The 12,906-nt window shown below is 45.2% G+C and overlaps 1 protein-coding gene across 2 annotated transcripts in view; it reads left to right on the top strand.

Moving 5' to 3' along the window:
- Positions 1-12,906, top strand: part of LOC142382139 (nuclear receptor ROR-alpha A-like) — a 50,494-nt gene that overhangs the window by 22,349 nt on the left and 15,239 nt on the right. Inside the window, exons 1-5 of one of the 2 annotated variants that reach the window (XM_075467674.1) lie at positions 255-352; positions 601-686; positions 6,964-7,105; positions 7,796-8,037; positions 8,115-8,301. In XM_075467674.1, the coding sequence (XP_075323789.1) occupies positions 316-352; positions 601-686; positions 6,964-7,105; positions 7,796-8,037; positions 8,115-8,301 (694 nt within the window). In that variant the 5' untranslated portion in view covers positions 255-315. Of the gene's footprint in view, positions 1-254; positions 353-600; positions 687-6,963; positions 7,106-7,795; positions 8,038-8,114; positions 8,302-12,906 lie in introns of those variants that run through there. The other variant, XM_075467683.1, reaches the window with a different exon arrangement.

The following is a 12,906-nucleotide window of genomic DNA, read 5'->3' on the forward strand; positions in this document are numbered from 1 at the left end:
TGCATGTTGAACTTTAATGTTTTTTTGTTTTTAATTTGATAAATTAAACAAACACATAAGTTGAATCCGATCGTGGAAGAAAATCAGACGAGGAGTCTGCTGCTTCTCCACACCTTGTTGTTTGAATGTGTTCGTCGTGTTAATGGTTCTCCGGCTCTTACATAAGTTCCCTCGGCTAAATATAGCGGCTCACAGCTGAGCTGTCGCTGTTACAGAATGCCGGTACTTTAAATACACACAGTAGCCGGTGTGTTTTCAGGCTGAGACTGAGCCGTCTGACGGATCCCACTTTAACTCCTTCTCATTGGAGCCGTTATGGATCATTTCATCCAGATTTCCCGCCTGGTCTTTGGTTAGTTAACCCTGGTAGTTAATAACCAACCCCCTTTTCCTGAGCATCTGTTTGTGTGTTTGGAGCAGCTGGATTACCACAGATTCCCTCGTCAGTCCAAAGTTCTCTCGGGATGCTAATTGAAGCAGTTTTGCTGGTTTTCTGGTTTTCATGCTTTGGTTCTGCTCCTCAGAACAAGTTGCTCATCATCTGTTGTCATCAAACCTTCTGAAGCTCTGTGACACTGACTTCCTTTATTTCCTCCACAGCTCAGATTGAAATCATCCCCTGTAAGATCTGCGGTGATAAGTCATCAGGGATCCACTATGGAGTGATCACTTGTGAAGGCTGCAAGGTAAGCCTCTGCACTTTAACACTTCCTGCTGTTGTAGACCTTCCACTCGTCATTTAATTTGATTTTTAACGGTGAAACGTCTGGACGCCTGGTTTATTTTCTAGTGTGGAACTGTACAAAGCAGATGATCCAGGCAGGAAGTCGGACTGAATCTAGGCCATTTCTATATCATTTACTAGTATGTTGGGATTTTATTGCATATATTTGCTTTTAAACTATTTTACTTGAATATCTACTAGTTTGGCAGAGTTACATGAACTAAAACATAATAAATACCGCTAACTACATAAGTTAAGGCAGTAAAAGATGGCTGATTACATAATTTATGTCAAAGAGTTGGAATGCAGCGTCCTTTTAGGTTATTTAACAATATTTTACATGTAATTTGTAACAATTAATCAAACACAGTTAGTTTGGTTGACCAGCTTAACTCTGAGTACGGTACTGGTCGGTACAGGTGGGTACTGGTCGGTACTGGTTGGTACTGGTTGGTAAAAGGCTGGTGCTTGTCGGTACTGGTTGTTACAGGTCGGTACTGGTTGGTACTGGTTGGTAAAAGGCTGGTGCTTGTCGGTACTGGTTGTTACAGGTCGGTACTGGTTGGTACTGGTTGGTAAAAGGCTGGTGCTTGTCGGTACTGGTTGTTACAGGTCGGTACTGGTTGGTACTGGTTGGTAAAAGGCTGGTACTGGTCGGTACTGGTTGTTACAGGTCGGTACTGGTTTGTAAAGGGCTGGTACTGGTTGGTGCTGGTCGGTACAGGTTTGTCAAGACTGGTACAGGTCGGTACTTGTCGGTACTTGTCGGTACTGGTTTGTAAAGGGCTGGTACTGGTCGGTACTGGTTGGTAAAAGGCTGGTACTGGTCGCTACAGGTTGTTACAGGTGGGTACTGGTTGGTAAAGGGCTGGTACAGGGCGGTACTGGTTGGTACTGGTTGGTAAAAGGCTGGTACTGGTCGGTGCTAGTTGTTACAGGTTGGTACTGGTCGGTACAGGTTGTTACAGGTCGGTACTGGTTGGTACTGGTCTGTACTGGTTGTTACAGGTCGGTACTGGTCGGTACTGGTCGGTATTGGTTGTTACAGGTCGGTACAGGTTTGTAAAGGGCTGGTACTGGTCGGTACTGGTCGCTACAGGTGGTACTGGTCGGTACTGGTCGCTACAGGTGGGTACTGGTCGGTACAGGTTGGTACTGGTTGGTAAAGGGCTGGTACTGGTTGGTAAAGGGCTGGTACTGGTTGGTACAGGTCGGTACTAGTCAGTACTGGTCGGTACAGGTCGGTACTGGTTGGTACACGTTGGTACTGGTTGGTAAAGGGCTGGTACTGGTTGGTACAGGTTGGTACTGGTTGGTAAAGGGCTGGTACTGATTGGTACTGGTTGGTACTGGTCGGTACTGGTTGGTAAAGGGCTGGTACTGATTGGTACTGGTTGGTACTGTTCGGTACTGGTTGGTAAAAGGCTGGTACTGGTCGGTACTGGCCGGTACAGGTTGGTACTGGTTGGTAAAGGGCTGGTACTGGTCGGTACTGGTCGGTAGAGGTTGATACAGGCTGGTACTGGTTGGTACAGCCTGGTACTGGTTGGTGAAGGGCTGGTACAGGTCGGTACTGGTCGTTACAGGTCGGTACTGGTTGGTAGAGGTTGGTACAGGCTGGTACTGGTTGGTACAGGCTGGCACTGGTTGGTAAAGTGCTGGTACTGGTTGGTAAAGGGCTGGTGCTGGTTGGTAAAGGGCTGGTATTGATTGGTACAAGTCGGTACAGGCTGGTACTGGTTGGTAAAGGCTGGTATTGGTTGGTACAGGTCAGTACTGGTTGGTAAAGGGCTGGTACTGGTTGGTGCTGGTCGGTACAGGTTTGTCAAGACTGGTACAGGTCGGTACTTGTCGGTACTTGTCGGTACTGGTTTGTAAAGGGCTGGTACTGGTCGGTACTGGTTGGTAAAAGGCTGGTACTGGTCGCTACAGGTTGTTACAGGTGGGTACTGGTTGGTAAAGGGCTGGTACAGGGCGGTACTGGTTGGTACTGGTTGGTAAAAGGCTGGTACTGGTCGGTGCTAGTTGTTACAGGTTGGTACTGGTCGGTACAGGTTGTTACAGGTCGGTACTGGTTGGTACTGGTCTGTACTGGTTGTTACAGGTCGGTACTGGTCGGTACTGGTCGGTATTGGTTGTTACAGGTCGGTACAGGTTTGTAAAGGGCTGGTACTGGTCGGTACTGGTCGCTACAGGTGGTACTGGTCGGTACTGGTCGCTACAGGTGGGTACTGGTCGGTACAGGTTGGTACTGGTTGGTAAAGGGCTGGTACTGGTTGGTAAAGGGCTGGTACTGGTTGGTACAGGTCGGTACTAGTCGGTACTGGTCGGTACAGGTCGGTACTGGTTGGTACACGTTGGTACTGGTTGGTAAAGGGCTGGTACTGGTTGGTACAGGTTGGTACTGGTTGGTAAAGGGCTGGTACTGATTGGTACTGGTTGGTACTGGTCGGTACTGGTTGGTAAAGGGCTGGTACTGATTGGTACTGGTTGGTACTGTTCGGTACTGGTTGGTAAAAGGCTGGTACTGGTCGGTACTGGCCGGTACAGGTTGGTACTGGTTGGTAAAGGGCTGGTACTGGTCGGTACTGGTCGGTAGAGGTTGATACAGGCTGGTACTGGTTGGTACAGCCTGGTACTGGTTGGTGAAGGGCTGGTACAGGTCGGTACTGGTCGTTACAGGTCGGTACTGGTTGGTAGAGGTTGGTACAGGCTGGTACTGGTTGGTACAGGCTGGCACTGGTTGGTAAAGTGCTGGTACTGGTTGGTAAAGGGCTGGTGCTGGTTGGTAAAGGGCTGGTATTGATTGGTACAAGTCGGTACAGGCTGGTACTGGTTGGTAAAGGCTGGTATTGGTTGGTACAGGTCAGTACTGGTTGGTAAAGGGCTGGTACTGGTTGGTGCTGGTCGGTACAGGTTTGTCAAGACTGGTACAGGTCGGTACTTGTCGGTACTTGTCGGTACTGGTTTGTAAAGGGCTGGTACTGGTCGGTACTGGTTGGTAAAAGGCTGGTACTGGTCGCTACAGGTTGTTACAGGTGGGTACTGGTTGGTAAAGGGCTGGTACAGGGCGGTACTGGTTGGTACTGGTTGGTAAAAGGCTGGTACTGGTCGGTGCTAGTTGTTACAGGTTGGTACTGGTCGGTACAGGTTGTTACAGGTCGGTACTGGTTGGTACTGGTCTGTACTGGTTGTTACAGGTCGGTACTGGTCGGTACTGGTCGGTATTGGTTGTTACAGGTCGGTACTGGTTTGTAAAGGGCTGGTACTGGTCGGTACTGGTCGCTACAGGTGGTACTGGTCGGTACTGGTCGCTACAGGTGGGTACTGGTCGGTACAGGTTGGTACTGGTTGGTAAAGGGCTGGTACTGGTTGGTAAAGGGCTGGTACTGGTTGGTACAGGTCGGTACTAGTCAGTACTGGTCGGTACAGGTCGGTACTGGTTGGTACACGTTGGTACTGGTTGGTAAAGGGCTGGTACTGGTTGGTACAGGTTGGTACTGGTTGGTAAAGGGCTGGTACTGATTGGTACTGGTTGGTACTGGTCGGTACTGGTTGGTAAAGGGCTGGTACTGATTGGTACTGGTTGGTACTGTTCGGTACTGGTTGGTAAAAGGCTGGTACTGGTCGGTACTGGCCGGTACAGGTTGGTACTGGTTGGTAAAGGGCTGGTACTGGTCGGTACTGGTCGGTAGAGGTTGATACAGGCTGGTACTGGTTGGTACAGCCTGGTATTGGTTGGTGAAGGGCTGGTACAGGTCGGTACTGGTCGTTACAGGTCGGTACTGGTTGGTAGAGGTTGGTACAGGCTGGTACTGGTTGGTACAGGCTGGCACTGGTTGGTAAAGTGCTGGTACTGGTTGGTAAAGGGCTGGTGCTGGTTGGTAAAGGGCTGGTATTGATTGGTACAAGTCGGTACAGGCTGGTACTGGTTGGTAAAGGCTGGTATTGGTTGGTACAGGTCAGTACTGGTTGGTAAAGGGCTGGTACTGGTTGGTGCTGGTCGGTACAGGTTTGTCAAGACTGGTACAGGTCGGTACTTGTCGGTACTTGTCGGTACTGGTTGGTACTGGTCGGTAGAGGCTAGTACTGGTTGGTAAAGTGGTAAAGGGCTGATATTGGTTAGTAAGGGTTGGTACTGGCTGGTACTGGTTGGTACTGGTTGGTAAAGGGCTGGTACTGGTTGGTACTGGTCGGTAGAGGCTAGTACTGGTTGGTAAAGGGCTGATACTGGTTGGTAAGGGTTGGTACTGGCTGGTACTGGTTGGTACTGGTTGGTAAAGGGCTAATACTGGTTGTTACAGGCTGGTACGGGTTGGTAAAGGTTGGTACTGTTTGGTAAAGGTTGGTACTGTTTGGTAAAGGTTGGTACTGGTTGTTACAGGCTGGTACGGGTTGGTAAAGGTTGGTACTGTTTGGTAAAGGTTGGTACTGTTTGGTAAAGGTTGGTACTGGTTGTTACAGGCTGGTACGGGTTGGTAAAGGTTGGTACTGTTTGGTAAAGGTTGGTACTGGTTGGTAAAGGTTGGTACTGGTTGGTAAAGGTCGGTACTGGTTGGTAAAGGTTGGTACAGGCTGGAACTGGTTGGTACAGGCTGGTACTGGTTGGTAAAGGTCAGTACAGGCTGATACTGGTTGTACCATCTCAACGTATTTATCGGTCGTCACTGTGATCATCTTTTACAGCAACCAAACCAACAAAAGTTTGTAGCTCCTGGACTGACCACAGTGTGCATTTATAAGCTTCCATTGTCAGTATTAACATGGACTTCTTTTAATGAGACTAACGGTCCAATCAGAATTAAAATGCCTCATGTAAACACCTCATGTGATCAACCAACCTTTTAGGAGGTAGAACCAAGCTTTGTGGAGGTAGAACCAAGCTTTGTGGAGGTAGAACCAACCTTTGTGGAGGTAGAACCTTTTGTGGAGGTAGAACCTTTTGTGGAAGTATAACGTTTTGTGGAGGTAGAACCAACATTTGTGGAGGTAGAACCTTTTGTGGAAGTAGAACCTTTTGTGGAGGTAGAACCAACCTTTGTGGATGTAGAACCAAGCTTTGTGGAGGTAGAACCAACCATTGTGGAAGAAGAACCTTTGAGGAGGTAGAACCTTTGTGGAGGTAGAACCAACCTTTGTGGAAGTAGAACCAACCTTTGAGGAGGTAGAACCTTTGAGGACATAGAACCAATCTTTGAGGAGTTAGAACCAACCTTTGAGGAGTTAGAACCAACCTTTGAGGAGTTAGAACCAACCTTTGTGGAAGTATAACCAACCTTTGTGGCGGTAGAACCAACCTTTGTGGAGTTAGAACCTTTGAGGACATAGAACCAACCTTTGAGGAGTTAGAACCAACCTTTGAGGAGTTAGAACCTTTGAGGAGGTAGAACCTTTGAGGACATAGAACCAACCTTTGAGGAGTTAGAACCAACCTTTGTGTAGGTAGAACCTTTGTGAAGGTAGAACCAACCTTTGAGGAGGTACAACCAACCTTTGTGGAGGTAGAACCTTTTGTGGAGGTAGAACCTTTTGTGGAAGTATAACCTTTTGTCGAGGTAGAACCAAGCTTTGTGGAAGTAGAACCGGTGTGGAGGTAGAACCTTTTGTGGAAGTATAACCTTTTGTGGAGGTAGAACCAACCTTTGTGGATGTAGAACGACTGGGAAAAGGTTCCCTTGAGGGGGTTCTGATGGTAATAAAGACGGTTCCATGCAACACAGACTTTCACACAGATGTTTTGGGTTTGTGTCCCAATTGAAACTTTCTTTACTTTCTTTTTTATGCCACTTTGGACCTTTTCCGTCTGACTGTCAGACTTATTGATTTGTGATTCTGAGTTTGAGTTGATATTTAGGTTGGTATTGATAACTTTGTCCACAATAAACGTTTAAAATATGTAAAAATGAAAATGTTCTCATGCTGTAAGTTCCTTAGTTACACACCTTTGGAAGGTTTGACTGTAAACCAACTTCATCTTGCTTATGTTTGAGTTGGATTTAGCTGTTTTTTAGGCTTTAAAACAAAGTTGATTTCATTTGGAATTGATAGTAACTTTACATCCATATCAGGTTTCCTACAGGTTTGACTTTTTGTCTTCTTGTTGCCTCAGATTTGCTGCGTAGGAACAGTCTTAGAGTCTTAGAGCTTTTCTGCAAAGACTCTGAAGCAGCTTTAGTTTCAGAGACGGTGAAGATGCAGCACTGATCACACTGAAGTCGCACTTTTCCCTCCCGTCTCAGGGTTTCTTCAGACGGAGTCAGCAGAGTAACGCCAGCTACTCGTGTCCCCGCCAGAAGAACTGTCCGATTGACCGAACGAGCCGAAACCGCTGCCAGCACTGCCGTCTGCAGAAATGCCTGGTCGTTGGCATGTCCCGAGACGGTGAGGCGCACAAACAGCCGAGCACACAACTTTCATCATACACAATCTCACCTGCTGGAACATCTGGCAGTCAGCAGTTTGCAGGATCCTCATTTGCAGATTTCTAAGCAAATGCACATACCAGCTGTGCAGAACTGTGTTTTCCACATGTTCCACTTCATTATTAAGTTGTTTTAAGGACTCCAGGAAATAAAATCAGTCTTTTTATTAGGGCTGGGCGAGTTAACTCGTTATTATCGCATTAACGCATTAATTATTTAACGCCGATAAATATTTTATCGAGCATTAATGCAGGTTTTATTATTATTATTTTTTTAAATAAAATAAAATTGTACAAAATTTTTACAAAATTTTTTTGGGGGGCTTTTGTGCCTTTAATGGATAGGAAAGTTCTGAGAGACAGGAAGCAGGGGGCAGAGAGAGGGGGAACAACATGCAGCACAGGGCCGACCGATGCAGGACTCGAACCGGGTTTTTATTTTGGCTTTTATTTTGTGAAAGTCTGTTGCTCACAGGCTTTAATTTTGTAAAAGACTGTGACTCCCTAAAATCAGTTTTTAGGGAAAAGTAGCCTCCTTACTTTCTGTTTTTAGAAAGAATGCTCATCAGCAGAGGCAACCAGCTAACAAGTTAATCAGGATTGAATGAAGATGAAGGGAATAAGAACTTTCTCGTCTGCCTCGAACACAGCTGTGAAGTTTGGGCGGATGTCTAAGAAGCAGCGGGACAGTCTGTACGCTGAGGTCCAGAAGCACCGTCTCCAGCAGCAGCAGCTCCGGCCCTGCCCCAGCCTCGGCAGCCCGAGCCCGGGCGACACCGAGTCGCTGTCCCCCCACTACACCCTGTCATCCACGGGCCTCACAGAACTCCCAGATGAGGCGGGACACTACGTGGAACAGAACTCGCCCGAGGAAAGATCCTCGCCATCCAAGGTTTGTGTTTTTTTTATTTTTCTAAGAGTTGAAACAGAACAAAATCAAACTGACTGAATGATGTCTGTCTTTAACAGGCGGATTCTGGAGGAGGAGGAGGAGGAGGTTTCTACCTGGACATCCAGCCTTCTCCGGACCAGTCTGGGCTCGACATTAATGGAATCAAACCGGAGCCGCTGTGCGACTACGGACTCAGCAACGACTTCTTTCCCTACTGCTCCTTCAGCGGCAACACGTCTCCCACCGCGCCCACCGCCGAACTCGGTGAGCAGAACAAAGGCTGTGTTCGAAACTGCATACTTCTCCTACTAACTTTTTGAGTTAGTATGCGAGTTTGAGTAAGCGAGAAGTTCCCGGATGCATACTAGATTCTCTGAAATGTTGGTTATGCATCATGAGGTTACTACTCATACTCAAACTACCCAAGATGCAACGTAACGTGACGTCGCCGATCGTCATTTCCTGTCAAAACGGCAGTTTCAAGCTAGCTACAACGAGGGTAGGTTCACTTCCTGTTTTCAAAACAAAAGCACCAATTGTATCGTAATGGCTTTCCCTATGATAAAAGGCAACGGGTATTTTATTTTGTGAAAATAACTGGAAGTGCGTCGCTCACTGCGGCTAGCTTTAGTAGCGCCGAATTCGTGGGAACAAAATAGTAAATAGCCGGTATTTTGTCAGGTTTTCAACACGTTGGGGATCTAAACGACTACTTTCTCACCTGAAAATGTTTCAAATGTTGCTAAAGTTTACAGAGTTTAGAGCTTAAGAGAAATCAGCTTCAGGCCGGCTGATTTCGGCTCGGACAGGAGCGAAATGCATTGTGGGTAAAAGCTCTGCATACTGTCTGATCGATGAGTTTGCAGTATGGAAGTATGTAGTACGTAGTATGCGGTTTTGAACACAGCCCAAGTGTTCCAAAAAGGCTTATCAAAACTTAGAAGGCAGCTTTGAGATATTTCCATCCAAACCTCGCTCTGAAGTCTCTGTGAGACGCATCCCTTTATATCTGCCTTTAAAAGTCCTGCAGCGGTTCAGGCTGAAGTTGGTCTGAAGTTTCATTTAAAGATTATTTAAATCAGTGCTTCTCAAAGTGTGGGGAACGGAGACGTGGCAAGTCGGGCGCAACAAACGGGAGGAAATGCTCAATTTTATGCTATCTTAAATGCTTTTCTTTATTTACAATAAAGATAATTCACTAAACAAAACACCCACACACAAACAAAGTAATAATGAATAGCGAAAATTATGAGAGAGCATTGGGAGACCGGGAGAAAAACGTAACCTGGTACTAAAGGGCAAAAACAATGATTGACGTCGGGTTGTTAATTGCAGCTGGACAACAAGGTAGCAGCTAGCGTAACTGTGAGCAACATGGATAAATTTGGGATTCGAACCAAAAAGGAGCACCAGCACCATCACAAACACACAAGACACAGGGGCCAAGTCAACCAAAAACCCAACCGAAAAGAAAATATGATGAAGGCTATCTTGTTCTAGGATTCACGTTGCAGTGGTCGGTGCAGAGGAGAGACCGATGTGTGTTCTGTGTCCGTTAGCAGCAGACAGCATGAGGCCGAACAAACTAAGGAGACGACACACCCCTGTCACGTTAACAAGCCACCGGATTTCTTTAAAAGAAAATCAACAGCAGGAGCAACGTGTCGTAAAGGCTGCGTCCGTTAAGCACAAATGGCCTCATACAAAGTTGCATACAGAATTCCGCAGTGCAACCACATGCTTCTCAGCTGTGGCATCTCTGAAAACAAAACACAGATCTCAGCTCAACATTGAGCATGACTTGAGAGGCAGTTTCAAGCCTGCAACCACGTTTTGAGAAGTTGTGCAAAACAGGCTCATTGCAGCCACTAATGCCGGGATACATTTTAGTTGTTTTTGTTTTGTGCACTGTAGTTTGACTACTGTAGTTTGACTTCTGTAGTTAGACTACTGTAGTTAGACTACTGTAGTTTGACTACTGTAGTTTGACTTCTGTAGTTAGACTACTGTAGTTTGACTTCTGTAATTAGACTACTGTAGTTAGACTACTGTAGTTTGACTACTGTAGTTTGACTTCTGTAGTTAGACTACTGTAGTTTGACTTCTGTAGTTAGACTACTGTAGTTTGACTACTGTAGTTTGACTTTTGTAGTTAGACTACTGTAGTTTGACTACTGTAGTTTGACTTCTGTAATTAGACTACTGTAGTTAGACTACTGTAGTTTGACTACTGTAGACTAATGTAGTTTGACTACTGTAGTTTGACTACTGTAATTAGACTACTGTAGTCTACTGTAGTTTGACTACTGTAGTTAGACTACTGTAGTTTGACTTCTGTAGTTAGACTACTGTAGTTTGACTTCTGTAATTAGACTACTGTAGTTAGACTACTGTAGTTTGACTACTGTAGACTAATGTAGTTTGACTACTGTAGTTTGACTACTGTAGTTTGACTACTGTAGTTAGACTGCTGTAGTCTACTGTAGACTACTGTAGTTTGACTACTGTAGTTTGACTACTGTAGTTAGACTACTGTAGTCTACTGTAGACTACTGTAGTTTGACTACTGTAGTTAGACTACTGTAGTTTGACTTTTGTAGTTAGACTACTGTAGTTTGACTTCTGTAGTTAGACTACTGTAGTTTGACTACTGTAGTTTGACTTCTGTAATTAGACTACTGTAGTTAGACTACTGTAGTTTGACTACTGTAGACTACTGTAGTTTGACTACTGTAGACTAATGTAGTTTGACTACTGTAGTTTGACTACTGTAGTTAGACTGCTGTAGTCTACTGTAGACTACTGTAGTTAGACTACTGTAGTTTGACTACTGTAGACTACTGTAGTTTGACTACTGTAGTTTGACTACTGTAGTTTGACTACTGTAGACTACTGTAGTTTGACTACTGTAGTTTTACTTTAGTTTTTTTTGTTTTTGATTCAAGTGATGATGGCACAACTGCACTTTTATTTTCTCTTTTTGAACTTTGTGTTATTTGATGTTGTTATATAAAATATGATGTTACTTGGTGTTAGTTCAATAAAGTTGAAATGTAATTTGTCAATATTTTTTGGGGGGCGACAGGGGCAGGTGGGGCTTGGAAATCTCCACTTGACCAAAGAAGTTTGAGAACCACTGAATTAAACCAAATACATGAATTTTCCCTTTTTAAACAACCAAGCCTGAACAATGTTTTTAAGGTTGAAGAAGTTATCTTAAAATAATCATCTTTAAGTACAGACACAGCTTAGGTTAAAGCAATACTATGTAACATTTCTACCCTAAAATAACAGCTTGAAAAAAATTGTGCGGCTAGAATGAGTTTTAATATTACGATCGGCCTGTCTCCTATGCCCTTCGGGGGTCTGAGTTGGAAAAACTGCGCTATGTAACTTTGCTGGAGCGGCCCGGGAGCTGAGCGGAAGTACTTCGACTTGCTTTCTGGCACACCTACAGCAAAAACAAATAGACCCCTCTCACGCTCCCAGGTACATTTGATTACTCTTACCTTCTCTGTCGACATAGCTTGCACCTTCTGACTCCTCGCCGGTTCGTCAACAAACGTGAAACGTGAAAGCGAAAGGGTGTTGTATTTACGACAGTGTAACCGTACATTACCTCCCAGCCTGTAGGGGGAGCTCCATAGTGGGCTTTTTGAGAAGTTACATAGTATTGCTTTAACAGAAAAGCATTTAGGCTTGTTTGTGTGAATGTTGGTAAATTTAATTAATAAAAAAATGAAGGATTAGATTAGATGAAGTGATAGAATGTGAAAGAAAGAAAAAGATTATAATTCGTTCATTGTTGTCAAGGTTGTGAAGCGTCACAGAGTCGTTAGTCTTTTAAGATGTTGGTATCATTTCTGATGTTAAACTCCTCATTTCTTTATATTTTTCCTCCAAGCAGCCAGACTCTCCTGTAACCTTTAAAGCGTCCTGATCAACAGTTCTGCAGCTTCCTGAAGCTCTTTCAGAGTTTTTCTTTGGACATTTTCTGTTTTTTCACATCATTTGTTCCCATTTCTTTAGCTGCATGTGTGAAAAACAGCAAAGATAACACAGTGTGACAGACAGAAAACAGGATTTCTGCAGCAACAAGGTGATTCCCAAAGAGCTGTTAGCTGAAAACTTGGCATATCTCAGCATGGTGTGCAGTGTGTCCTTAAAACATTTGAGGAAACTGGACAAGTGGAGGACAGAAGAAGAAGTGTCAGGCCTAAAGAACTATCTCCAGCAGATGAACAGGATCTGAAAGTGATGTCCTTAAGAAAGAGGAAAACATCCAGCAAAGACCTGACACAGGAGCTGAGAGATGCATCTGGACCTTCAGCTGATCCATCTGCTGTTGGCCCAAGCCTCATCAGAAATGGGCTCCATGGAAGGGTGGCTGTCAAGAAGCCGTTCTTAAGGAAGGGAAACAGGGAGAAAAGGCTGAGCTGGGCCAAAGGACACAAGAAGTGGGCTGAAAATCATTGGCAGCAGGTCTGATGGAGGGATGAATCCTCCCCAGAGCCCGGAGCTCAACATTACTGAAGCAGTGTGGGATCATGTTGGCAGAGAACGCAACAAAAGGCAGCCCACATCCAAAGAAGAGCTTTGGGATGTCCTTCAAGAAGCCTGGAGAACTATTCCTGAAGACTCCTTAAAGAAAGGACAGAAAGCTCGTCTGAGAGGGTTCAGGCTGTGCTGGAGGAGAAAGGAGCTCAGAGCAGATATTCACTTTAAAGCTGCTCACAACTGAACTAACTCTGGTTCTGCCTCAGATTCTGGGTTTATGTTCATGTTGGAACATGTTTCAGTGAGTCTCTGCAGCTGTTTCCTGTTTTTATATAAAACATAAAGAAATGAAGCTGCTCAGAACTGAACTAA

The sequence above is a fragment of the Odontesthes bonariensis genome, chromosome 1, assembly GCF_027942865.1.
Source record: "Odontesthes bonariensis isolate fOdoBon6 chromosome 1, fOdoBon6.hap1, whole genome shotgun sequence".
NCBI lineage: Eukaryota > Metazoa > Chordata > Actinopteri > Atheriniformes > Atherinopsidae > Odontesthes > Odontesthes bonariensis.